The sequence below is a fragment of the Mustela putorius genome, unplaced genomic scaffold (assembly GCF_011764305.1).
Source record: "Mustela putorius furo isolate JIRA1106 unplaced genomic scaffold, ASM1176430v1.1 tig00000929_pilon_pilon_pilon, whole genome shotgun sequence".
NCBI lineage: Eukaryota > Metazoa > Chordata > Mammalia > Carnivora > Mustelidae > Mustela > Mustela putorius.
The window spans coordinates 816281-843837 of NW_025421520.1; the positions used below are offsets into that span (position 1 = coordinate 816281).

The 27557-nt window shown below is 52.8% G+C and overlaps 1 protein-coding gene across 1 annotated transcript in view; it reads left to right on the forward strand.

Moving 5' to 3' along the window:
- PTPRN2 (protein tyrosine phosphatase receptor type N2) overlaps positions 1 to 27557 on the forward strand; it is a 612016-nt gene that overhangs the window by 141362 nt on the left and 443097 nt on the right. Inside the window, exon 3 of the mRNA XM_045086284.1 lies at positions 22743 to 22845. Within this exon, the coding sequence (XP_044942219.1) occupies positions 22743 to 22845 (103 nt within the window). The remainder of the gene's footprint in view (positions 1 to 22742; positions 22846 to 27557) is intronic.

Here is a 27557-nt window from a genome sequence, read left to right on the forward strand (position 1 = left end):
GGCTTCTCTGGTGAGCGGGGCGAGTCCCCACGAGGGGACTGAGGCTGATCTGTGGGGGCTGGTTAGCAGCCCAGCTCACCTGTGTGCCGGGAAGTACCTGGGTACCTCCCAGGTAGGGTTTTGGCAGTATCTCCTGGGTTCTGCTGAGGTCTGACGCGTGTGGCCCGCCCTGCACCACACAGGACGCATTTGTCCCCTGGGTCCTGGCGACAGAGCTGAGCCCTGTGGGATGAGATTTCCAGGGCTGTTTCTCGTGGCTGGAGTCAGTAACAACGTAGAATCCCCGTGTTGTGGGCGTTCCTGTGGCCGGGGCGTGAGGACGCCTGTCTCAGGGCCTGGCTGTGCCGGCTCTTTTGCTTGTGTCTCTCCATCGTGTTCCCAGGTTGAGCTGGCAGGCGGCCGTGGGACAACCCTCTGGCATCAGTTTGGACCCGAGATCGTGGGAGCAGAGTGAACCCCTGATTCTCGGGATCAAGGAGCCCAGTGCCCCCCGGGAAGTACAGCCTCCTGGGTGCGGGTTGCTGCCGCTGCTGCGGGTCTTCTCGGCGGTGGCTCCGGCAGCAAGAGCCGGCTTCGTGGGGTCACGGGTGCTGGTCACAGAGTTCAAGTGACCCTCTTTGGATCTGAAATGGCGCTTGCTGCTGGCCCACGACACACACACAGGGCTCTGCACCCCGGCTCTTGCTGCTGGGGCGTTGTCCCCGGCGCCGCCAACAAGATGCCTCGATTTCCTGCCTCCTAGCGTCTCCCACTGGAAAGCGAAGCTAGACCCTGGGGAGGGTTTTCAAGTTCCTGTTCTGTGAGCCCCTGAGCCACTGGACACACCGTGCTGCCCACGTGTGGCTCCCGTGAGCTCTCTTGCTGTGGTTTTCTGGATTGCTCCGTGACATCAGGCATGGACGATGATCTGTGAATGACCAGTGGCCTCACTCGGGGCATGTTATGAGAGTGATGGGGAGCGTGGGTGCCTTCCTGTCCTGTCTGCTGGTGAAGCTACTGAGTGAAGGCTGCCAGTCCTTCCCTCGGTCAGTGTGTGTTAGACTCTGTCCCAAGAGGGCAGGTCGTTTGTCGAGGGGCGAGTTCGGTCGCCTGTGGGTGACCCATGAGGACGGTGGAGGCATCAGCATGGACCTGCCCTACCGTGTCGTCTTTCCGTGGAGATCCTGAGCACTGGCGTCTGACCTAGAAACACTTCAGTCTGAGAAGAAACACCGCTGACCCACGCGGGGTCACGACGGCAGCCCCCGGTGACGCCTGAGAAGGGAGTGGGCGTGGGTCTGACGTGCGTCTTAATCTGACGACTTAGTCGTGAGGCTGGAAGGTCCGAGAGTTGCCTGCTGGCGGGAGGCCGCCCTTGCCAGAGATGGTGAGGAGGTCGGCAGGGAAGGTGGCGAAGAGACAGGAAGGAAAGGGCGTCCTGACCGTAGGGTCTGCCCCTGGTGAGCGGAGCCACGACACAGGGGCACAGACACGAGCTGGGCTTTCCAGACGGAGAACCCGACAGCCGGCTCCATGCATTCCCTCTGCTGCCCGCAGCCCAGCTCTGGCTCGGACCCCCGCGGCTGTGGCGTGAGACAAGTTCATCTTCGTTGCCAACAAGTCAGCTCTGCTGTGGCTTTTTGATGGGGGAAAACTCACGGGAAGTGATCCACGTGTCCCTGTGAGGGAGAAGGTGTCCCTTCTCCGAGGTCCCAGCGGGGTCTGCTCTAGAGGCTGCCCGCCCAGCCCCGGGTGACCCCTTCTTCACGAGCTGGGCCTTGAGCGAGGCTGGCCGGGGCTCGCACAGACAGGCGTGGGAAGTCAGACCTGCGCCCCCATCTCCCCGAATCTGCTCGAGTGAGACCCACTGTTGCTGTCCTTCTGTCGGCGGAACCTCGCGTTGAGCAGCTCCCATCTGTCCGCGCGTGTCACGGCAGGCCCTGTCCCACCTGACGTCCCCCTGGAACTTGGTCATCCACAGCACCTGTCCTTAGGCCTCTCTGCTGTCTGGAGCCCACGTGTCCCGGAAGTGTCGCTGCGATGGAAAAGCTGGCTCTCCGGGAGCAGCCCGAGGACGGCCGTCCCTCCCTGTCCCGGGGGCGGGGTAAAGGTCACACCTCTCCTTCCCAAGTGTGGGGTCATCGGCAGTGATGCTGTCGTGAGGCGAGGCTCCTCGTGGCCGCCGAGGGATGCGTGGGGACTGCGCGGGCGTGGGAGACCGTGTGGGGCACGGCGTTGCTCTCCGGCCACTAGGTCTGCGGCTTCCGCAGCGCCACTTTCCAAGTTACTCCACCTTCTTTGAACGCTTTTTCTCAGTGTCTCCTCTTTTCTGGAGGTTTTCTTTTTTTTTTTTTCCTTTCATTTTAGAGTGAACGAGGTGAGGGGCTGAGAGAGAGGGAGACAGAGCATCTCCTGCGGACTCTGCACTGGGCAGGGAGCCCGACTGGGGTTCGACCTCAAGACCCCGAGACCATGACCTGCACTGACACCCAGAGTCTGTCGCTCACCTGACGCACCCTGAGGATCTCCTTTTTCAGAATTTTTTTTTTAAGATTTTATTTATTTATTTGACAGAGACAGAGGGATCACAAGTAGGCAGAGAGGCAGGCAGAGAGAGAGGGGGAAGCAGGCTCCCCGCTGAGCAGAGAGCCCGATGCGGGGCTCGATCCCAGAACCCTGGGATCATGACCCGAGCCGAAGGCAGACTTAACCCTCTGAACCACCCAGGCGCTTCTGAACTTTCCTGTTAAAGATTATTTTTTCCGTAAGATTCTTTCTTTGGTTTTCTCATTCTGTGCAGATGCATGTGTTGTGTGTGTGTGTGCATGTGTGAACTCTGCGTATGTGTGCATGTGTGAGCTGTTGTGTGCATGTGTGAGCTGCGTGTGTGCGAGCTGTGTGTGTGCGTGTGTGAGCTGCGTGTGTGCATGTGTGAGCTGTGTGTGTGCATGTGGGAGCTGCATGTGTGTGTGTGTGTGAGCTGTGTGTGCGTGTGTAAGCTGCGTCTGTGTGTGCATGTGTGAGCTGTGTGTGTGTGCGTGAGTGAGCTGCATGTGTGTGAGCTGTGTGTGTGCATGTGTGTGTATGTGAGCTGTATGTGCGCGTGTGTGAGCTGTGTGTGTGCATGTGTGAGCTGTATGTGTGCGTGTGAACTATGTGTGTGAGCTGCATGTGTGTGTGCGTGTGTGAGCTGCATGTGCGTGTGTATGTGTGTGTGCGTGTGTGAGCTGCATGTGTTTGAGCTGTGTGTGTGCGTGTGGAGCTGCATGTGTGTGTGCGTATGTGAGCTGTATGAGTGCATGTGTGAGCTGTGTGTGTGCCTGTGGGAGCTGCGTGTGTGTACAGGGAAAACGGACTTGACTCTAGGCTGAGAGCACACTGCGAGGGGCGGGGAAGGCCGGTCCCCTCTTGCCGCTCGCTCAGAGCCCTGCACCGTCTGGTTCGGGCGCCCGCATCGTGATCTCGGCTCTGGGAAATAAAGACAAATACTAAATGTTCATTAGAAAATACGGAGAAATGGAAGTCCGAGCACGCCCACTTTCACCTCTCCCAGCCATAGAGACTGGGGTGCCTGGCCCTGCCTGTGCCTTGATGCAGAGGTGCGGCCACCTGTGATCCCTCTGTCTCTGTCAAATAAATAAATAAAATCTTAAAAAAAAAATTCTGAAAAAGGAGATGGGCCAAGACTGACCCACCCAGGTGTGTGTGTGTGACACACGCATATGCGTGCACACACACATTCCTTACACTTACTCCTGACGTGCGCACTGGATATGATTTATAAAAGTACATTTTTTCTTGGACAATGCACCATTACGCGATGTCCGTTCCAACGGCCTCGCAGCCATTAAGGGAGTCATGAAACACTGTAATCACAAGGAAAATGCTCGCGCTGTCCAAGGGGACGTAGAGCCACAGCTGGCCACGCAGGTGGCCACACCTCTGCATCAAGGCACAGGCAGGGCCAGGCACCCCAGTCTCTATGGCTGGGAGAGGTGATTAGCCGCTGACCCGCTGCTTGGTCAGGGCATCCCAGAGGGCCCGCGACTGGCTGTGCTGTGGCCCCTTCCAACCCCGAGGAGGGACAGCTCTGGTCCTAAACCACAGCCAAACCGGCCAAAGAAAGCCCTCTTCCCATTTTGGGGTGTGGAGAAGTCACAAACTGGAGGCTGGCCAGCCGCCCCAAGTCACAGGCGGTGGTGTGCACGTACGTGTGTGAGCATGCGTGTGTTTTGTCTTATTTTGTTCATTTTATCTCACATAGTGTTGTAAGATTTTGGATTCATTGCTGAATTCATTGCTTTGAATTCATTGCTTTGGATTCATTGAAAAGCAGCGTGCTAGTGGAGAGCTGTTCTGGGGAAGCTTCCAGAGCCTGTGCTCCTCCACAAGCGGGTGGCGTCCCCAGTCCGGCCCGTCCTCACCGCTGCTCGGTGACTTCCGTCTCTGAGGCACGTGCGTGTCGGCTCCCAGCTGTCAGGGAGCCCGTGGCCCTGCTCTTTTCTCAGAGAGCTAGGAAAGTGAACTGTGTCTTCAACCTTTGTTCTTCCTTAGCAAGACGGCTCGAGTCCTGAGACCACAGAAGGTGGGTGCACGTGTTGGGGGACGTGTAGTCAAGCCCACTTTTACGTGCAAACCGAGTGCCTCTGTCCGGGTGGAAGTGTGCGTCCTGCCCTGCGCTCCTCTGTGCCTGTTGGCTTCGCAGGCACTGGAATTGGGCTCTTGGTTCAGGATTTTATCTTAAAAGCATGTTAAGGCATCGACCCTTTTCTCCCCTTGCAATGGAATCTCTAATTCCTTACCCTTTGGAATAATGTGTTGTCAGTTTATTAAGTAAAATGTTATTATTTCCCTGATACTGGTAATTGTGGTGGTAGAACTCTCTCTCTCGCCTTTACCCTGACCTCTGGGGCTGGGCTGGGCGTCTCCAGCAAGTGTCGTTAAGAACACAAACGTCAGAGCCGACCTGTTGGGCGACACGAGAGTTCTGCCAGTCCCGGCTGTGCGCCTTTGAGCAAGGTGCTTAGTGGGTGTGCGCCTTGGTTTTCCCGTCTGCGCAGCCCGTGTCCACCCACGTGAACTGCTGAGAGCGATGTCCAAGGGGAGTGAGGTGTTCAGACGTGTGTGAGCTGTCGGTGCCGGGCATCGTGCGCGGTTGGGATGCGCGTGTCCTGGGCCGTTGGGACGCGTGTGTCCTGGGCCGTGGGCCAGTCTTCTGCCTTTCGCCTTTGGGCTTCCCTTGCATTTCCCTAGAGAGGCTTCCAGGGGTCCAGAGCGCTGTTCTCTACCGTCTCCTCCTGCCTCAGAGCCCTCCCCAGACATGCGGGGACACCTCCCTCCGGACCAGCCCACTTGTGCTTCTTCCCGACTCAGCCCCAAAGGCCAGCATTTGCCTCGGAGCCGCCTGCGTGTTCCGGTGTTGCACTGCGGGTGTTTCTCTTCGTCGGTCATGTGCTCCCTGCACACTGAGGCAGGGGCGCGGTGTGGTGTCCGCACTGGTGACTGCAGGGAGATGCCCTCGCCCTGTCCTCGCACACCGGGCACCGTTGCCCGACCTTCCTTAAGCCGTGCCGCGGGCCTTCCTGGCTCGGGCATGGCCCTGACACTCAGTCCTCTTGTTCCTTCTCGGAGGTGACCCCCGCAGTCCCTGGAAGCATATGCCTTTTGGAACAGCCGTGTTAGATCTGTGGTTTCCTGCCATTTTATTAGGACCCACCGGCCCACGGGGTTGCCATGCCTGTTAGCTCTGTGGGGCTGAATTACTAACAACACATGGAATTTCGGTTGCCACTTTCCATGTAAGTCCTTCAAAAGATCAAAGGAAAAAAGCAAATGCTTCAGAATGTGGGTTGTACTTTGAAAAGTCTGGTGAACACGGTGACCCAAGGTGACCTGGGACGTGGTCACGCATTCAAATTCAGCTTCTGAAACCCAGTGACCCCTACTGGTCCCTCCCAAAGGAGATGCCGTTTTCTTTGAGGGTCCGAGTTGGAAACAGCCTTAGGTGTCTTCCACATGTGTAGGTGGAGTCCTGGACCCTGTCACACCGCGTGGTAACGGCAGCATCGCGGCTCCAAATCTTGAAGCTATCTATCTCAGTCCTCTTGGGGTGTGTGACAAAATACCACCGATTTACTTCTCACACGGGGGAGGCTGTGTGTGTGCGTAACGGTCCGCAGCCTTGGTGTCTGGTCAGGGCCCCCGTGACACAGCTGTGTGCTCAGGAGAGAGAGAGGGCTCTGTCCCCAGCTTTTCTTGTAAGGGCACCTCTGCCACTGCAGGGCTCCGTCCTCATGGCCTCAACTGTACGTCGTCACTCTGCAAGGCCCCACCTCCCGACCCTCCCCCTAGCTGGCATTTAGCCTGTGGGTCTGGGGACACAGCATGCCGCCTGCCGTGTGTCTGGGGCACCAGGGGACCCCCCCAGCTTCACAGTGGCATTCTCACGACAACAGTGCCTCAGCCCCTTCCTTTAAGGGCTGACTTTAACGTATGTGAAGTGTGTGTATTTTGGTGCACATCACCAGGAGCTTAGAGAAATGTGTATTTTAAATAAGTCTAATAAATCAGTCAGTCAACCGGCAAAGGCAGGCTAGCCTGGAGTGCCCATTTTTAATGAGTTTTGGTGCCGCGCCATTTTGTGTCTTTCCTGGAGGGTGACGTTGTGCAGTGGTCACTGCTGCAGGTGGACAGGGCCTGTCGGAGAATCTGACTGCTGCCAGTCATGCCCCGAGTGATGCCTGGCGAAATGGGGGATCTGTGACGCAGAGCCGAGGCTTCTCACGGTCTGAGACGGTGGGGATCTGGGCGGGTGCCATGCGGAGGGCTGTCGTGCTGCCCAGTGGGGGACGAGAAGGACAGAGCGCTGGGGACCCACTGTGCGTGACGCCACACCCCTGGGCTCCTGTTCCGTCTTGTCGGTCCTCAGCAGCCAGCACACGGCAGAGCGTGTGCGGGACGGCTCTTGTGGTCTGAGTCCGGGCGGGCAGAGTTCCATTCGTGTCCGCCCAGATTGGCCGGTCAGGAGTCTGACAGCCCCGTTGGCTGAGCAGGTGGGTTAGGCCCCGTCTTTCTGAGGAGGTTATGTTCTAGGTCAGGAGACCCCGATGTCTCTGCTGTGACTCACGTGCCCTCGGACAGCGTGAGGAAGCGGCCTCTGGTGTCCAGTCGGGAAGACCCAGCAGAACCCGGGTTCCTGGTCAGATGAGTGCGGTTCAGTCCCATTTAACCAAGCTTGGGAGTGAGTACTCAGTACTCACCAGTGCTCTGTGCTAAGGCAGGACAGTGTCCTGGGAGGTACTTCTGACTCAGTACTGCTTAGTATGACGGGCTGCATGGGGGTGCTCAGTACTCAGAAGTGCTTCTCGTGGAGAACCAAGTGAGGGGACCGGCCTGTGGGGTGTTTGTACTCTCCACACGGCCCTCCTGGGGCTCCTCAGCAGAGACCCCAAGGCCTCCACAGCGGGGTATGGCCGGGGTGGTGTCCTGGGCCTGCAGAATGACCCTGAAACACGGGAAACGATCTCTGTACTGAGCTTTTCTTCTCTCGAAGCCAGGGAAATGCCTATAATTCTTTGTTCTCTCACTACTGTGGCTTTAAACCAGACTGTGCAGGTTTTGGACCTGTAAGGGAACCCTTTTTACAGAGATGAGCCAGAAAGCACGTTGAGATGGGCTCAGGTGAGCAGTGAGAACATTTGCCCTTCATGCTGTAATTTCGAGAAGGAGAAGACTATCTTTGCTGCTTCGAATCAGATCTGAAAGCCCAGACCTTGGCTGATGTGCTCAGTTCTAATTAGAGGCCGGGTCCGGTTAGAGCTGTCTGTGGTTTGCAACCAGAACGTCCAGAACGTCCATCACCGGCCTCCTGGGCCAGCGTGTTTCGTTTCCTAGAAGGAGTTGAACTCTGCATTTCTCCCTTGCTCCTGGCCATTGCGCTGAGCGTGTCAATGAGACTGTCACCTGCCGACTCTCCATTCCCGATGTCTGGGTCTGTGATCGAGCCGGAGGGACCCTGGGCTGAGGGGGGTCAGTCTGTGCACTGGTGGACAGAGGCCGGGGCTCTGCGCAGCAGCTGGAAATCTGTGTGTGAAACAGATATGGAGCGAGGCCAGGAGAGGTAGGCAGGGCATCTGGGCAGAGGCTCTGTGGGCAGCCCTGCCCTTCACCGGCTGCATGGTTACAGGCCGGGGGATCCCCTAGGCTGGTCAGGAGCCATGAGGATGCGATCTTGGTCAAATCAGATTCAATGAAGATTTGCAAACAAACAGCAGCAAAAGCAGCTCTCTTCGCGAGAACGTGGATGCCGTGTGGAGGCCTCTGGTGCCAAACCTGGGCTGAGACACGTGAGGTTTCAGCATGGCTAGAGCTCTGCGGCCTCCCCTTTCTCAGCTCAATGTGCGCTTTTAGGAACCCTGAAGCCATATGCATTATTCCCTTGACTTTAAAAAAATGTCCCCCGTTATTTCCTGACTCAGTAAGCTTTAGGGGAGGAGCTCGGCAGGGTGACGTGTCATCAGAAGAGCCACAGGCTGTGGGAGGTTAATTTAAAGTCAGTTGCAAGATTGGGGTAGGATGTGAGAGACGGAGGCGGACCAAAGCCAGAGGGAGTCCGCACGTCAGGAGGCAAGTTCGTTACGGCTGAGTGCGGGCGGGATGATTTATACTCGGAAGTCTGTATCAGGGGAAGTGGAACATTTTAATTTAAAGGTAAAGTTTGGGGCGCCTGGGTGGCTCAGTGGGTTAAAGCCTCTGCCTTCGGCTCAGGTCATGATCTCAGGGTCCTGGGATCGAGCCCCACATCGGGCTCTCTGCTCAGCAGGGAGCCTGCTTCCTCCTCTCTCTCTCTGCCTACCTCTCTGCCGACTTGTGATCTCTGTCAAATGAATGAAAAAAAAAAACTTAAAAAAAATAAAGGTAAAGTGTATCAACAAATCCATTACGGGGAATTATGACTAAAGCTGGTTCTGGGGGGTAGACCCGGCCTTGGAAGGATTTAGACAAGGTCACAGTTGGGGAAGCTTTGAATGCTGTCCCGGGGCGCTTGCCGGTGCTCAGCCTGGAGGCCTGGGTCCCCTGGGGTCTCTGGGCACGAAGGGCGCCTGCTCTGAGGCTGTGCCCTGCCAGCAGCATGGTGTGCTTGGGTCCCAACGTGCTTCCTGGGGTCCGGCCAGGCCTCTGCCGGGACGCACGCCTCAGCCTGCCCTCCGCTCTCCCGATGACGAGCGTCGGAGAGTAAGGAGAAATGTCCGGAATTATGGGCTCTTTCTCCTTTGCCGTCGGACGGCTGTGCCCCTGGCTGGGTGGGCGCTGGCAGAGCAAGGACCCAGGGTGCAGAGTCGGAGGAGACGGGTGCCTGCCCTCGGTGGCGGCCGCTGTTCCCACGTGGTGGCCCTGTGCCTCTGCTTGGAGTCTGTTTAGTCACATTGAACCCCTTTCCTTTTCCCGCTTTCTCTCCTTATCCTCGTTAAAGGACCGATCCACTGGTGTTGTGTGCTTTCCCCCGTCTCTTATGTTCTGCAGCATCTGACCGTGGCCTGCGGCTAGGAGAGGCCGGCCTCCGCTGGAGACGGACACGGCCTTCTTACAACAGGATGACGCTGTTCTGGCCGCCAGAGGTCTGTGGCTCCTGTCGGGCCCTGTGTTTGCAGCGGGTAGTTTCTCTCTCGCCTTGAACCAGGAGCGATCGCCGTGCTTCCTTCTCGGGGCGCCGGGGACTGTGGCGGCCTCAGCGGCCCCGGGGCCCCCGACTCTGCCCACACCACTCAGGGCCTGTCCCCGCCGCCTCGAGGCCCGCAGCCCCCGTGGCCGCAGCACGGGGCGGCAGCATCTAGATACGTGACTCTGACTGCACGGACAGCTCAGGCAGGGCTGCGCCATCACTAGCAGAAGCGCGTGAAATGATGCGGACACCGTCGACGTGCCTCGAGCTCCGGAGATGGCGCTGGGAGACGGAGCGAGTGTGCAGCAGGCGACGGCAGCAGCCCCTGAAAGACGGTCATGCCCCGGTGTGGACCCGGGGCTGAGCTCGGGGCAGAAGGCCCATTGCACGCCCTCCGACCCGTCCTGACGGCGAAGGGAGGCGTCAGCCATGTGTGGCGCAGGTGTGAGGGCCGGGGTGCTGCTCTGTGAGGGGCTCCCGGCTTCTGGCCTGAAGTACAGCCCCGGGCACTGAGAGGAGGGAAGAGTCCCCCAGCTCCCGAGAGTTGGGAGAACAGGTCGCCCTGTGTCCTTCCAGGACAGCAGACTCGCCCACGCTTCTCTGGTCAGGCATCTGGCAAGTCCAGGGGGACTGGGCTGTGCGTTTTTCCATCAGGCCACAACGCAGGAGGACCCTCGCTTTGTGACAGAGCCTGGAGAAGGTCCTGAGTCCTGTGACACTGTGTCAGCGCGGACGGTGGCTCGGCGTGCGTAAGCGGAGCCCACCCAGGCCGACCGAGGCCTCGAGGGCTAGCCCAGCCTGGGACGTCAGCCTGGCACCCGTCCCTGCTCCCTCGAAGCCGCCCAGGGTCTCTGAGCTCATGCGCACCTCCTGCCGCCTCTCCTTCCCGAGAGACCCGTCAGCAGAAGGTGCTGCTTCTGGTGTCCCATCTGGCCCCTGACTTTGTCCTGCAGCCGTGGCCCTGGCTCCTGGATTCTGTCGCTCCTCAGACGACCTTCCTTACTAAGACCTGCATGTCCTCTTTCGGGACACGCCAGGCCGGCTGAGCCCACGCCTGTCACTAGACCGCGGGCTCAGCCTCCCTTGCTTCCACCTCGCAGTGGAGTCCTGGCAGGTTCTCAGTTAGGAGCTGAAAGAAGAGGTCTTGGGGTGCTGACGAAGACCTGGGCTGTAAAATAAAACAGGTTCCGGCCAGCAGGCCTTCCTAGGGCGCAGAAACTGAGTGGGTCAGGCCAAGAGGGACAGGGCCTGGGGCAGACAGAAAGCATGCCGGGTGGGTGGTCGGGGCGTGCGGGCTCCAGGGGCCGCGACCTTCTTACTGCGGCCGCATGCCGCCTCGCCTAGAAGATGCCCGAGGCCCCTGCCCGTCTCTCCGCTCCTGGGCCTGGGATCACCAGACCCTCTGCTGCTCAGCCCCAACCCTGGCAGCTGCCCGGGCTCTGGCTGCCGCTGGGTCTCCCTCCTCACGCTCACCACTGGTCCCCTGACTGTGGGGTCCAGCTTCTCCCAGCCCACCCCTGGTAGCAGCCACGTCTCTCACTGTCTCCTCCGGCCACCCCTGCTGACCTCCCTCCCCTCCATGGGTCCCGGAGTGTTGCCACAGGACCCACATTTCCAGCCTGAAAGGTCAACCCCTTCCCATGCACTAGGCCTGCCCCCGGCACCCCTCTGCTTGAGTGCCTGGCCCGGCTCCCTTCCGCCTCGAAGCCCTGCCCGGGCTGCTCTCTCCCCTGCACACGTCCAGCCTTTCCTGCTCTTCTTCATGAGTCCTGTCCGCCGCACTCCCCTGTCCGCTGCATTTACCTGGCCGCCACGTTTCGCCCGTCCACCGCGCTCTCCTGTCCGCCGCACTCCCGTCTGCTGCTGCCCGTCTCTCTTCGCCATCACAGGTTTGCTTTCCTCACAGCACGTACCGCAGACCAGCGTTTGCTTACTTAATTGTGAATTCGTACTTACCGTGGCCCCATCTGCGGGAAGCAGGGCGTCCTGTGCCCTTAGCGGGAGCAGGAACGCATCTTCCTCCCTCACGTCTTCACAGGTCGGGTCGCGGAACAGCAGGCATGTTCCCGACTCCCACTTTATTGCTTTTTTCCCAAATGTTCAGCGAATCCCGATCATACAGAGTTCTGTGTTTGTACACCCCGGGGGTGGCCACATCCCTCGCAGCAGAACGTGGTGCGTGGCAAGCGTAGAGTCTCCCTCGCACATGTGCGTGCAGGACACTCGCGCACAAGACGGAGCTGGGGTCAGAGGCTCTGTGCTCTGGCCCGGTTTTCCCTTGTTAGTGAAGCTTCTGCGCCAGCACCGGCTGGGACGTGGTCGGCATCTGCTCCGCGGCCGGAAGGCAGCACCACGTTCTGCGTTGTTGGTGTTCTCTCTGCATCTTAAGCCAAGCGGCGGCCGGCGGAAGTGTTCCAGTGGCGTCCCCTCTGCAGTGACGAATGGGCTCCCTTTGCGCTCCATTAACGGTCAGGCTGGCGCAGGGTGAAGCGTCTGTAATCGGCAAGTCGCGCGTTGGGCGGGTCGGTGGCGTCCTCCCGTCTGTGGCCGAGTCGGCGCACTCCGGGTGTGGCCGCAGCTGTTGTGGTCTTGCTTTCTGCCAAGTGCACCTTAGAGCAGCATGGGCACACTGGACATGGAATCCATCGATTAATTAATTTTTAAAAAGATTTTATTTATTAGTGAGCTATCACAAGTGGGGGGAGGGCAGAGCGAGAGGGACACGCAGAGCCCCTGCCGAGCAGGGACCTGAGCGAGGCTCGATCCCAGGACAGCGTGACCTGAGCTGAAGGCAGGCGCCCAACGTGCTTAGCCCGCAGGCGGCCCCTCCCCGGACACGTTAAACAAACACACCAGCATGTGAAATGTATCCTTGTAAAATACTTCACTTTCCGAAGAATTTGCCCCGGAAAGAGGCCTCTTCCTGCGGAGAACACTCACAGTCCTTCCTCGGGCTCTTCTCCCCGCGAGCGGGCGTCCGAGCGCTGCCGGTGCCGGGGTCCTTGGCCGGCAGGTCTGTGGGGACGTAAAGTTACTCGGTGCCAAGTGGGACCAAAGTTGGTCACGACCAAGTCAGCAAATTAAGTTGACGGTCACACTGCTTTCAGCCGGAAAATCCCTGGGGAAATGTGCAAACTGGACTGATTGCTTGCACGGTTTGCAGACCGTCTCTGAGAAGGTTTCCCGGAGAGACAGAGAGAACCGTCCTGGACAGTGACACCGTCGTTGAAAGTCTTGGATGTAGAGGTTCCTGTGTGACTTTCAGACAGACTTCCTACCTCCTAGTGAGGTGCCTCAGGCTGTGAACACCCGAGTAGACCCGCCTCTGACCCAGCCTGGCACTGGCGCTCCCTGGTCTCACGCCAGGCTCACGGGCTGGACCGCACGGCCGCCTTCCTGCTCGGGAGGGGCAGCCTGCTGACCGCCCCGGTCCCCACCTCACACCGACCTGTTGCGAAGACGTTCTCTTTCTACCTGGGGTCCTCCTTGGTGCTGCTCACCGGGTCCCTCCTTGCCGGAGGTGAGAGAAGGCACTGGCTTACCGGTGTCGCTCTGTGATTTTAAGTCGTGTCTTCCCTGGACCCTGCAAACAGGTTAGGCCTGCATCTGCCCCATCTCATCCTTCAACCTGGCCGCTCACGCTCTGCTGACGGACCCCACGGCTGTGTCCGCATGAAATAAAACGCCAGCTGGTTTCATCTCTGATTCCGGGCACTCTGATTTCTCTCTGGATGTTACCCAGTTTGAAACAACTCCTCTCCCTCATGCCTGGGGACAGTCTCCTCTTGGCTGTCTCCACCCTGCACGGCTTTCCTCCCCTGGCAGAGCCCTCGGGATCCTTCTCCCAAACCGACAGAGGAACGTCCATGCCTCTTTCCTTGGGCGGATTCTCCCCTCTCCATCCCATTCCCTGCGGGCTGCTCTCCCAGACTCCCGTGTCTCTACATGCCACACGCAGTGGGAGGGATACTTGGGGCGGCTGCCGCTGGGGCCGGCTTTCTGGCACTTGCTCAGGGCAGGGGACGCCTCCTGGAAGTTCTTAGCAGAACAGAGCAGAGCTACAAAAACCCTTCCAGAGGCGGCGTCCGCCCGCTCTGCTCCTCTGCTCCTCGGCCTGGCACGGTCCCTCCAAACAGGCCGGCCACTGGCGGGAGTATGTTTGGCCACGAGAGTCCGAGGGTGTCACGGGACGTCATCAGAAGTGGAGTGGCACAGCGGGAGAGGAAAAGGTGGGACAGGCCGCCTGTGGAGTGCGAGCATACGGCGGGGGTGAGTGCTATTTTGTCTCCCCGCCAGCTGCGTGCCTTCTCTGGACACAGCGGGGCCCAGGGACCGTAGGCGGCTGTCTTGCTTTCTCCTTGTATCTTGAACTTCCTTGTTTTGGACTTGGTTTGTTGTTGGCTGACTCATTGCTGGGAAGTAGGGTCTGCGGCGTCTTCTACCATCTCCTCCTCCACCTGCTGTGTTCCGGCTCCGCGCCCAGCCCCATCTGTGCACCAGCCGCCTTCTCTGTGTCGGTTGCCCCCATCCCCAGACTCATCCTGTGGGAAAACACGGGCCCTGCCCCCCAGGCTGGTGTGCTCCCTGCGCCCCCCTCCTTTGGGATCGCCTGTTTCCAGCGGGCCGGCCAGTATACCTGGCTGCCAACCTTGACCATGACCCCTGCACCACGACCCCCCGGGAATTCCTGATAATCCTGCTTCCGGCCCCGCTTCTGAAAACTCGTGAGCCGTCCCATTACCAGCGTCTGCACTGTGGCCTCGATTCCCCCGGGTGGGCTGTGTGTACACCTGTCGCCTTCAGTCGGCTGCTCTCCGTTCATGATCACAGAGCAGGAGGATTGAAACAGGAAGCACTGAGAACAGCACCTGGTCTGGCCCATGGTTAAGGCTCGGTAGGTAGATATTGTTAATTTTATAATTTTTGTTATGTTCATCTTGTTATTTTTGTCATATTTGCAAGACACAGTTGGATGTTTATGTTGAAAGCTTTTATGGCTCCACAGTGAATGCAAAACACCAGCCCTTCTGAGCTGGGATCCAGGGGGTCCTGGGACCGCGCGCTGTCCCCTGACTCCTCTCCTGCCCCTTCATGACTCACAAGCCTTCCCGGGCCGTGCACTGGCCTTGGGGGGCAGCACGTGACTGCACCACCTTCAGGTCTTTCTCACTCTCTCCTGCCCTCTGTTAGACTCCTAGCTGTCCTTCCTGCCCTGGTTCAGAGACTTTTCCCTTCGAAGCTTTTCCTAGTTCTCCACCCCAAATGAACCTCTTACCTTCTCTATTCCTGTAACCGTTTGCTTATAACTTTATAATGTAGTCATCACACCCTGACTTGGATCTTAGCTGACTATGTGCCCATCCGGGTCAGCACTAGCCTGTGACTGGTAACGGTTACGGGTCGTGTCCGTTCTCAGATGTCCCGTGCCTGACTGAGAACAGCAGAGTAGGTGATGTATGAGGGAAGTCGCGCGGCATGGGACCTCTTTGGACTGGCTCTTCTCACTCAGCGCAGTGTTCTGGGGATCCACCCGGGTTGTGGCGGCATCGGTAGCTCAGCCCTCGGTCTTGCTGCCAAGGACCCCTGCACAGGGGGCTGGGCCGTAGTCTGTTGGACAGGTGCCCCCAGAAGGACCTCTGGCCTTGCTTCTAACATTTGTGTGCAAGTGTTTCTGTGAACATTTCTCTGGGATAAATGGTGAACGGTCAGGTGTTGGTCTGTATGAAGCGTGTTTGTTTAGTTTTTAGGAAACTGCCCCGGTCTTCCAGAATGGCTGTGTCGTTTCAGTCGCCTGCAAATGCAGAAGTGAGCCAGATGCTCACGCGCTTGCCGGAACTCGGGGTTGTGGCGTTTCTCGCTTAGCGCTCCTGGGGGGTGGTGCGGCGTCTCCCTGCGGGTTTCGACTTGCGTTTCCCTGACGGCTGTCCACGCTGGACAACCTTCCATGAGCTTGTTTGTCATCTGTACACCCTGTTTGAGGGAATGTCCCTCTGTCTTTGAGCCTTTCTCTAACTGGACGTTTTTAATCTTTACGTTTGAGAGTTCCACTTCCAGGCACTGGTCCCTTCTTGGCTGCGTGGCCTTTCCTTGTCTTCCCTGAGAGTGTCGGCGAGGTCCAGGCGGCCATCCCTCTGCGGGGTGTTTGGTGCTGAGTCCAAGATGTTTTGCGTAGCCCTAGGTCCCATAGATTGTCTTTTGTTTTTGTTTCCAAAATGTTTGTTGTTTTGCATTTTACATTTAGATCCACGATCTACTTGGTTGCTTCTGCGTGTAGATCACGAGATGGACGGTGAAGGCTCTGGTTGTGCTTCTGGCTGTCCAGTACCTCCTGTACGTTTGGTGAAAGGCAGGTTTTTAGGCATTAAGCTGCTTCTGCACCTTTGTCAAAACCCACCGGGCACATTTGTATGGGTCTATTTCTGGGGTCTTTTCTGTTTTATTGACCTGTTTGCTCTGCAGATACTACGCGGTCTTGATTACGGTGCTCACGTCCTCAGACTCGGAATTCGTAGCCTGGTGTCTCCCGCTTTCTTCCTCTTCCCCAGTCGTTCCAGCTCCTGTGGCTCTACCGTGTGAACGCTTGTCTGTATCTGCACAGCATCTTGCCGGGATTCGGACAGGATTGTGTGGGACCCGTACACCCGTCTTCACTGTGGCGTTCAGACCTCTGACACGAGAACGTGGCACGGCCGTCGTTCTTTCGGACTTGGATTTCTCTCATCCACACTGTGTGGTTTTCAGCACGCAGGCCTGGCGCATGTCACATTTGCACCTGAGCATCTAATGTCTTGAGGGGCTGTAGATAGTCTTTCATTTTAATTTCAGTGTCAGTGTGTTCATAGCTGGCTTATAGAAAAACAACTTATTAATTCTAGAAGCATGTTGAAGATTCATCAGGGTTTTCCACGTAGAGATCACCTCACCTGGAAATAGAGAATTTTGTTTCTTCCTTTCTGATCTGCTTGCCTTTTCCCCTTCATCGTGTCCTATTGCACCAGACAGAGCTCCGAGCTCTGCTGTACCAGAGTGGCGAAGGGGCAGCATCCTTGCCTTTTCCAGATGGTAAATGGAAAGCCAGTTTCTCACCATTAGCTACGATGTCAAGTGTTTCATGGATGTTCGCTATCAAGCTGATGAATTTCCCCTCAAGTCCCATTCTTCTCAGATGTTTTCATCATGAATGGGTGCTGAACGTTTTCAAATACTTTTTCTGTATTGATAAGATCATGTGATTTTTTTCTAGCTTATTACTGTGTTGGATAACATTGATTTATTTTGGAATTTTGAACCAGCTTTGCTTATCTGGAATAAACCCATGATTGTTTTTACGTATGGCTGGCTATTATGTACTGATATCTTTTCTTAAGAATTTTTATGTCTATATTCATGAGCGATATTGTCCTATAGGTTTCTCTCTCTTTGGTCTTTGTTTTTGGTATTAATTAGGTTAATCTTAGCTGCATAAAATTAATTGGGAATATTTCCTCTTCCATATTCTGGAAGGGATTGCCTACAATTCATGCTAATTCTTCCTTAAATATTTGGTAAAATTCTCCAGTGACATCATCTGGATCTGTGCATTTCTTTTTGGGAAGGTATTAAATTATGAATTCAGTTTCCTTAATAGTGATAGGGCCGTGGAATGATCTATTTTATATTGGGTGAGATGTGGTAGTTTCTGTTTTTTGGGGACTTGGTCCAATTCATGGAAGTTGCCACGTTTATGCATGTAGACCTGTTTTTTCTCTTATGAGGTCTTGCAGGGTCTGTACTGATATCATCTGTTTTGCTGCCGATACTGGTAATTCGTGACTGTTTTCTTTTTTCCTGTGTCAGTCCTAGAAGTTCGTCAATTTTGCTGATCTTTTTGGGGAACTAGCTTTTGTTTTCACTGACTTCTGTTTTTCTTTTTCTGATTTCAGTGATACCGATTTCCAGTCTTTATTATTGCTTTCCTTCCACTTTCTTTTGAGTGTATTTTGCTCTCCTTTTTCTAGATTCTTGATATGTACATTTACATGATTGATTTGAGACTTAATAAAAAAATGTGAACATTTAGTGCAAAAACTTTCACTCTTAGCGCAGCTTTAACTGTGTCTCACAAAATTTTCTTGTTGCATTTTCCTTTTCATTCAGTATTTTTCCCTTGGATTTCCTTTGACCCATGGATTATTGAGAAGCTTGTTTAATTTCTAAGTGTTTAGAGGTTTTCTTACTATAGATGCATTATTAGTTTCTAGTTTGACTCCATTGTGACTGAAGAATTCACTTCAGATGATTCTGATTCTTTTAATTTTAGTGTGATTTGTTTCTTTGTCCAGGCTGTCATCTCAGTCCATGTTTGTGGGTGCTTGAGAACAGTGTGTGCTCTGCTCTTCTTGGGAGGAGTGTTCTATAAATGCTGATTAGAACTGCTGATGGATGACCGTTTTCTTCCCCAGCTTTGCTGATTTTCTCTTTATTTGTTCAGTTGCTAAAAAAGTGATGTTGAAGTCTCCGACTATAATGGTGGGTTTGTTTGTGTCTCCTTTCAGTTCTGCCAGTTTGTGCTTCACGTATTTGCAGCTCTGTTGTTTGGTGCATATATATTTAGGATTCCTAGGTCTTCTTGGGGATTTGCTCTTTTATCATTATACAGTATCTCTCTGTCCCTGGTAATTTTGTTTGTTTTAATGAGTAATTTATCTGTTATTGCTGTAACCACCGCTACTTCCTTTGATGCTTGCATGATAATCTCTTTCTGAAGCATTATATTTGAACTGAGTCTCGTATAAGCAACGTATAGTTGGATCATGCTCTTTTAATCCACTTAGTGTCTTTTCACTGAGATATTTGGCCCTTTTACATTTAATGTAATTATTGATATATTAATTTTACCATTTTACTATTTATTTTCTGATCTTTTTTCCCCCTCTCTTTTCTTTTTTCTGTATTCCTTTAGGGTTATGTAAACAATTTTTTAGAAATCCCTATTAATTTGTCTTATAGGGTTTTGAGTGTATCTCTTTATAGTCTTTTTTAGTGGTTGGTCAAGATATCACATTACATTAGGTTAATCTTAGCTACATAAAATTAATTGGCTACATAAAATTAATGTGGTCGCTATTTTACCAGTTAGAGTAGGATGTAGACAACTTACCTCCCTTTATGGCTCTTCCCCTCTCTTTATTGTAATTATCTTGAATGTTTCCTCTACACACATTTAGAAGTACAACAGACAGTGTTGTCATGTCTGCCTCAACAGTCAAACATAATTGACAAGAGTCCAGAGAAGGAAAACTAGTCACCTTTACTTTCCACATTCTTTTCTCCTTCCTGATCTTTCAAAGTTCCTTCTTCCGTCTTTGCCTTCTGTTTAAATAAATTTGTTTAGCAATTGTTTTAGGGCACGTTTGCTGTAAGCAGTAGTCTCATTTTTCTGTTTTTGAAAATGTCCTAATTTCCCCGTCATTCTTGAAGGATTTTTTTTATTAAAGATTTTTATTTCTGTATTTGTCAGGGGGAATGCACAAGCAAGGGGAGTGGCAGGCAGAGGGAGAAACAGGCTTCTCGCTGAGCAAAGAACCCGATGTGGGACTCGATCCCAGGACCCTGGGATCATGACCTGAGCCAAAGGCAGATGCTTAACTGACTGAGCCCCCTAGGAGTCCCCTTGAAGGTTATTTTTGATGAGTATCTGGATTGGTAGATATTCAGGATTCAGGGCTGATTCAGGATGGTTCCTTTCTTCCAGCACTTGAAAAATGTTCTGTGATTTCCTTGGTTTCTGTTGGAAAATCCTTTGTCATTGGGTTGTGATTCCCTCATAGGTAAGGTGTCATTTTTCTCTGACTGCTGTCAAGATTTTTTCTTTGCATTTAGTTTTAAGAAGTTTAAGTGTGAGTCTTGGAGGAGATTGGGTTTACCCTGTGCAGGTGCTCAGCTTTGTGAATCTTTAGGATTCTGTCTCTTGCCAAAGTTGAGTTTTCAGCCGTCATGTTTCCAAATGCCCTTTCAGCCCTGCCTTCCTCGTCTCCCCTTCTGATGATATGGGTGTTAGATCTTTTATCATAGTCCCACACTCCCTGAGGCTCTGTCCATGCTTTCCCCCACCCCCCCCAGACTGTTTTCTCTCTGATGTTGGAATTGGGTGATTTCTGTTTTTTTCCTGGTTTATGAGTTTTTCCATCCCTCATCCTCCCATTTAGTGTGGCTACTTGAGCTGCTTATTTTGGTTACGGTCTTTTTCATTTGTAGTATTTACATTTCGCTCTTTCTCTATTTATTTGCTGAGACTTCCTACTCCTTTGCTAAGCCTTCTAGTTTTTCATTTCTTTCAAGTATACTCATAGCCGTTCACTGAAACATTTTTATTCAGGCAGCCGTACAACCCTTGGCAGGCAATGCTGGCATCGTCCAGTCTTGGTGTTCATGGCTGTGGACCGAGATCGTCCCAGTTCTGGTGTGACAACTGATTTTCTGTTGAAACCTTAACATTTTAGCTTTCTATTCTGTGACTCTGGATCTCATTTAAGCCTTGTGGTTCACAGCTTTTTCGGACACTATATCAGCCACTCTGGCAGACTGGAGTTAGAACAAATTCTCGAGATGTGGTGGTGAACAGGTAGGCTGGCGGCCGAGTGGTGGGGAAATGTGTGTACGGGGGTGTCTCTCTTACTAACATGGAGGTGGAAATCCAGGTTCCCCACTAGATTTCTGCTGACATCTGAGGGAAGGGGTCTTGGCCAAATGCTGGGTAGAGTGGATGGGGGAGTTTGAACTCCCCATGTGTTCTCCATGTGGGGTCTGACATGGGGGGTGGGTGTGCCACCCACTCCCTACTTGACTGCTCCGCTGACCCTCGCAGGGTCAGGGGAGGTCAGGGGCCTCATTCTGGCTTCATAAGAGAGGATGCAGGGTCCCCCTTGGTCTTTGTTAGCATGGGCATGGGTGGGCTCTGCTGTTTTTGGTGGCATTTGACGGGAGGAAAGCTGTTACTGCCTGAAATGTGCTGAGTCAGTCCTTTCCAGGACCTCTGGCTGGGGACAGGTGACCTCAGGGTTTCACCTGCCCTTGGTGCTCCCAGGTCCCTGCCTCCGTTCCAGTGTGAGGTGCACAGGCCAGAGGACAGCCCCGGGAACCCCGCATGTGTGACTCCTCTGATTCCCTGGGAGTACAGCAGCCTGTGCCCTGCCCTCCCTTCACAGCCTCCCGTGCACATCATCTCCAGGGTTTCCTTGTGCCTGGTGGGAAGGGCAGGGGAGAGCACCTCTTCTCCATCTTCCTGGAAGCACGTCTTCTCTTCCCGGGGCTTAGCTTCTCCGGGAGGCCTCCGAGAGGCATTCAGAGAGGACATCTGACCCCAAGTGTATGCATTGCTTTGGTTTCTATATCCAAGAGCCCAGTTTCTTCCTATTCCCAGGAAACCTTCGAAGCCGGTCTAAGGGCTCAGGGCCCCTCCCAGATGGCCTGTATATGGCACCTTTGTCAGTTGGCCAACTGTTGTGACTGTGTCTTCACAGACCCCAGAATCGACAAAGCTCAGACTTTTCTGCTCTTTAGGGAAAAAATACCATTGATGTCTTATTATTTTAAATTTTATAGATGAAAGCTCTTTTTACTAGGAACTTCCTTTTGTGCTCTTGATTTTTCTGTTTCCTTATAGGTATTAAGACGCGCCCCCCCCCCCCGGCCTTCTGGAATGGCGCGTTTAAACTGTGCTTATTTCCAAAATCCGCAGAGCTAGGTATTAGGCTAACACTGCGACTGTGCTTTTGGCTGAAAAGACTCCTGGGTCTTCAACCAGAGGTTGACACTCACACGAGCACACACTTCATATGGGTGGGTTTTTTAGTTGCTTTTGGCAAATGGAAGATTTGTGCTGATTACGAGTACAGTTGATCCTAAGTGAGGGTAACAGTGACCGTAGTGACCGTGGGGCGCGCCTCCCTGCCGCGACCCGTTCTCTAGATGTTATGTTCAAGCAGAGCAGCTAGAACAAATTGCCGCGGGAGGCCAGCCTGTTTGGTGAGTTTTCCAGTCAGCTTCCCTTTGGGGTAGTGCCTTTCGAGTTTTAGAAATGTTCCAACTGTTTGAATTTTGCCATTTGTAAGTGTGAAAAAAAAAGTTAGATTTGCATTTGAAGAAAGAATTCACATGTGTTCACGAGGACAGCTTATATCAGCTGAGCTCTTCTTTAAATTCCCCAGAACATGTGGTTCCCGCAGCAAGTTCTGGACCCCTCTCCCACACGCACACACGCACACAAACAGGCACGGAGCCGTCCTGATTTGAAGATTTTGGTAATGTGTTTTTGAACAGAGCATAAAAATATATCTCTGTAATTACATGATATTTAGTGATTAGATAATTATGGATAATTGCATGGGGTAGTTCTAAGTGCTAAAGTGTTACCATAAGATCTAAAATGTACAAATTGCATAATAATTATTCTTGGGAGTTATTTGGTAATTCTGAGCATAATTATCATGTGATCTGCAGTGCATGTAATTAATGCATAATCGCATGGATTTTGCCTTCATAACTACTTCGCTCTTGTTATAAAGCTCTTTGTCATAACATTTGAGGATAAATATAATGTAATTGGCTCCCAGATACAGCACATTAAGCCCTGTGATAATTGCCTTCACAGTAACAATACCCTTATTTCATTACAACTGTGTGGCTCTCCGGCAGGCTGGGGCTAGCGTGGATTCCCGAGACGTGGTGGGGTGCAGGCAGGCTGGGGCCCAGCGGTGGGGGAATGAGCACACACGTGGGTCAGGTGACCAGAGCCTTTCTGCGAGAACGTCTGCATCCCTCACGGGGACACCTCCCTCTTCCGAGTGAAACGTGCCCCAGGCGACAGCTCCTAGCGTCCGGCCACGGCACCCCGCGCCTCGTGCTTCTCATCTGGCAAATTGCCCCTCCTAGTTTTGGTCTTGTTTTCTCGGAAGACGGCGACTTGTGTAAAGAGAAACCTTAGTAACACCGCCGTGGTGGAGACGTGGGTGGCTGACGGCGTTGAGGGCAGACTTTGAAATGGCCGCAGTGTATCCTGAGACAGAAACACGGGCTTTAGCTCAGTTTCTGGGTTGATAATGCAGCTCTCGACCTCCCCCAGGCTTCACGTGGCAGGACGGCTACACCCAGCGTGTGATGGCCCAGGAGCTCTCGGACCTGCCCCACGCCTACCCGCGACATCTGGATGCCTCCGACACAGCCAGGTAAGCAGACGGCTCTCTGGCCGCAGCCCGGACCCATCGAGCGGTGTCTGTCTGGACCTGTTGTCCTTGTGGCGTAGATGGTCCGGGGGGTGGGACAGTGCAGGAGGGGCGGGCGGTGCTGCCCCCTCCCCGGGCCTGGCCCAGGTGCACAAGACACACTGGCGGGACCCTCGAGCCGGGTGCGGTCCTCATCCCCGCCGCCTTCCCCTCCCTTTCCCAAGAGCACTGGGCAGCCCTGCCTCTTCAGAGCCTTGGCCGGAAGCAGAAAAGTCAAGACTTCTCATTTCCCAGTAAGAATTTATGTTCACTTTAGTGCAAAAATCAGAGTTCAGTTATGGCGGTTTTCCTGTTGCCAGTACATAGCAACCTGTACTGAGCTGCGACACCTCATTTCATCCCACTGCGCCCTCTGAGGGGTCCCTGCTGCCTGTCCTGGCCTTGGAGGGAAGGGAATGGAGATGCAGGAAGGTAAAAACGTAGTCCGAAGACAGACCACGGGGAGCCCCAGGGTCGTGTGGCACCTCAGCCATGGTGCTAGATTCTTCAAGGTCGCAGACTGTGGAAAGGGCCTTCGGCAAAGGCTTCGGGAAGTTCGGAAGGTCTGGTTTCCCCCCGAGAGAGACTGTTCTGAAACTTGGGCTAGAAAAACCTCAGTAACACGAAAACGCGAGTATCTCCCTGAAGCTGGTGTTCCTCCACCGAGGGAAGCAGCTAAGCCACCGAGAGGCTCATTGCCAAGTGCAGGGCCAGCGAGTGACCCCACCCGAGGGATGTGGACACACTGAGAGCACAGTGTCCGCACCAAGTTTTCAGGGGGCCCGAGACGCGCTGCCGCTCCACACGCCCGGCCTGTCTCGGTCCGGGGCCTCCTGCGGCCGAGGACGTCCGTGCTAGCCGCGCGCGAGTGCGAGACTGTGAGGAGCGACGACCCAGACCAGAGTCCGGCCGCCTCGCATTTCCGCTTTGGCTCGCACGATTGCGCGCTCCTGGTACTGGTCTTTCCCCCCGGGCGTTTCCGGGCTGCCCGTGGCTCCCTCCGACTGAGGAAGATGTATCGTCACTGCCCGTGAGCCGGGGTGGGCACAGAACGGCTCCTCGTGTGGCCCGGCGGGGACACCGGAGCGTGGTGGCCCCCAGGACCAGCCTTTGCAGGCGAGGGCAGGCCGTTGAACAGACCCCCAGACCACTACCTTCTCACCAGCATCAATACTGTCATTTCTAAAAGTTGCCAGTTTTATTATGAAAAATGATACCTTATCTTTGCTGTTTTTTAAATAAGTGAGATTAAAAGTTTAAAAATATTTCTATTTTAGATTGGAATTTTCTTCATATTTTAGATATGAATTTCTTATGCATGATCTTTGTTCACGTGAAAAGTTTTTTTTGTATTTTTCTGTTTTATTTCAGTTTAGAGCCTTTATATTTAAGGCAAGTAAATTTTCATTTATCCCGTCTTGTAGAGAGGTTTTCCCGGTCTGTAGCATGGAAGACAGTTGCTGACGGAGACAGTTCTCATAGCCGTCTCTAGGCTGGAATTCTAATTCATGTCTTTGACAGGGTTGAGCCTAAGTAAACCAGCCATCCGAGCTCTGAAAGCAGAGCCCGTTTGGGGAAGACTTGCTGGGGTATCCCCAGAATCCTGTGCATCCTGCTCCTGGCTCTGCCCCTGAGGGACGGGTGTTGCTCAGCTGCATGAGTAGGTCCCTACTCATGAGTAGGTCGTAGGGTAGCTCAGCTTCAGGCTGAGGCTGGCGTTGTCCAGTGGGATTCACCCCACCTTAGAGGGCAGGGCGGAGGGGTTATGTTGGCAGTGGGACCTGGGCAGAGGGTCTGATCCCACAACCCCCTCTCTGCTCCGTCCTGTTGCTCTGGTGGCTCTCCACGGTTACCCCTGTCGCTCCTCTCAGTCCTGTGTGCCTCTGTCAATGGTGTCCTGTCCCATACTCAGACCTCCAGATTTCGGGTGTTTCCTGTTGGCACTCTGCCTGATGGACCATCTTGGCAGCCAGGACAGGGGCACTTGGCCTTGCTGTCTTCCTGGCTTGTCCCTCCCTGCGGCTCTGGTCACGGTTACACTGTCATCATGGTACAGATAGTGGTTTTCCCTCTTTTCACAAAATTTCTGCAAAACCTTTAGCACTGAAATTATCTGTTTCCTGGTGTACGTATCTTCTATACTCCTCCTTTGAGACATGTCTCCTAACACTCTCATTGGTTCCAAGGCTGTTGGCAAAACGTTTTTACTGCGTGAAATGGAGGCATTTATTTTTGCAGAGGACGATCGTCCTTTTCATAGGGATCTCCAAATTTATTGTCTTGGTATGACATTTAGAATTGTATTATAATTTAAAAAACCATTCAATGTACATATGTTTATCACCTTTGTCTTTTTTATTATTCTTTTTTATTAATTTTTTTTGCTTTTTAAAAAAATTTATTTTTATTAACATATAATGTATTATTATCCCCAGGGGTACAGGTCTGTGAATCGCCAGGTTTACACATTTCACAGCACTCACCATAGCAATACCCTCCCCAATGTCCATAACCCAACACCCTCTCCCTACACCCCTTCCCCCGGCAACCCTCAGTTTGTTTTGTGAGATTAGGAGTCTCTTATGTTTTGTTTCCCTCCTGATCCCATCTTGTTTGATTTATTCCTTTCCTGCCCCCCAGAACCCCTACTTTGCCTCTCAACTTCCTCGTATCAGAGAGATCATATGATAGTTGTCTTTCTCTGCTTGACTTATTTCGCTAAGCATGATACGCTCTAGTTCCATCCATGTTGTCGCAAATGGCAAGATTTCATTTCTTTTGATGGCTGCATAGTATTCCATTGTGTATATATACCACATCTTCTGTATCCATTCATCTGTTGATGGACATCTAGGTTCTTTCCATAGTTTGGCTATTGTGGACATTGCTGCCATAAACATTCGGGTGCACGTGCCCCTTCGGATCACTACGTTTGTATCTTTAGGGTAAATACCCAGTAGTGTGATTGCTGAGTCATAGGGTAGCTCTATTTTCAGCTTTTTGAGGAAATTCCATGCTGTTTTCCAGAGTGGCTGCACCAGCTTGCATTCCCACCACAGTATAGGAGGGTTCCCCTTTCTCCACATCCTCACCAGCAACTGTCATTTCCTGACTTGTTGATTTTAGCCATTCTGACTGGTGTGAGGTGATATCTCATTGTGGTTTTGATTTGTATTTCCCTGATGCCGAGTGATATGGAGCACTTTTTCATGTGTCTGTTGGCCATCTGGATGTCTTCTCTGAGAAATGTCTGTCCATGTCTTCTGCCCATTTCTTGATTGGATTATTTGTTGTTTGGGTGTTGAGTTTACTAAGTTCTTTATAGATTTTGGATACTAGCCCTTCATCTTATATGTCATTTGCGAATATCTTCTCCCATTCTGTTGGTTGTCATTTGGTTTTGTTAACTGTTTCCTTTGCTGTGCAAAAGCTTTTGATGTCAATGAAGTCCCAATAGTTCATTTTTGCCCTTGCTTCCCTTGCCTTTGGTGATGCTTATAGGAAGAAGTTGCTGCGGCCGAGGTCAAAGAGGTTGCTGCCTGTGTTCTCCTCAAGGATTCTGATGGATTCCTGTCTCACACAGAGGTCTTTCACCCATTTTGAGTCTATTCTTGTGTGTGGTATAAGGAAACGTTCCAGTTTTGTTCTTCTGCATGTGGCTGTCCCATGTTCCCAACACCATTTGTTGAAGAGACTGTCTTTTTTCCATTGAACATTCTTTCCTGCTTTGTTGAAGATCAGTTGACCGTGGAGTTGAGGGTGCATTTCTGGGCTCTCTATTCTGTTCTATTGATCTGTGTGTCTGTTTTTCTGCCAGTACCATACTGTCTTGATGATTACAGCTTTGTAGTAGAGGTTGAAGTCTGGAATTGTGATGGCACTAACTTTGGCTTTTGTTTTTCAACCTCCCCCTGGCAATTTCTGCTTCCATATAAATTTTAGGATTATTTGTTCCATTTCTTTGAAAAAATTCATGGTATTTTGATAGGAATTGCATTAAATGTGTAGATTGCTTTAGGTAGCATAGACATTTTCATGATATTTGTTCTTCCAATCCAAGAGCATGGGACAATTTTCCATTTCTTTGTGTCTTCCTCAATTTCCTTCATGAGTACTTTTTAGTTTTCTGAGTATAGATTCTTTGCCTCTTTGGTTAGGTTTATTCCTGGGTATCTTATGGTTGTAGGTGCAATTATAAATGGGATTGACTCCTTAATTTCTCTTTCTTCTGTCTTGTTGTTGGTGTATAGAAATGTTACTGATTTCTGTGCATTGATTTTATATCCTGACACTTTACTGAATTCCTGTACAAGTTCTAGCAGATTTGGAGTGGAGTCTTTGGGTTTTCCACATAAAGTATCATATCATCTGCGAAGAGTGAGAGTTTGACTTCTTTGCAAATTTGGATGCCTTTAATTTACTTTTGTTTTCTGATTGCTGAGGCTAGGACTTCTAGTACTATGTTGAATAGCAGTGCTGATGGTGGACAGCCCTGCTGTCTTCCTGATCCCAGTGGAAAAGCTCTAGTTTTTCTCCATTGAGAATGATATTTGTGGTGGGTTTTTCATAGATGGCTTTGATGATATTGAGGTGTGTACCCACTATCCCTGCAATTTGAAGAGTTTTGATTAAGAAAGGATGCTGTACTTTGTCAAATGCTTTTTCAGCATCTATTG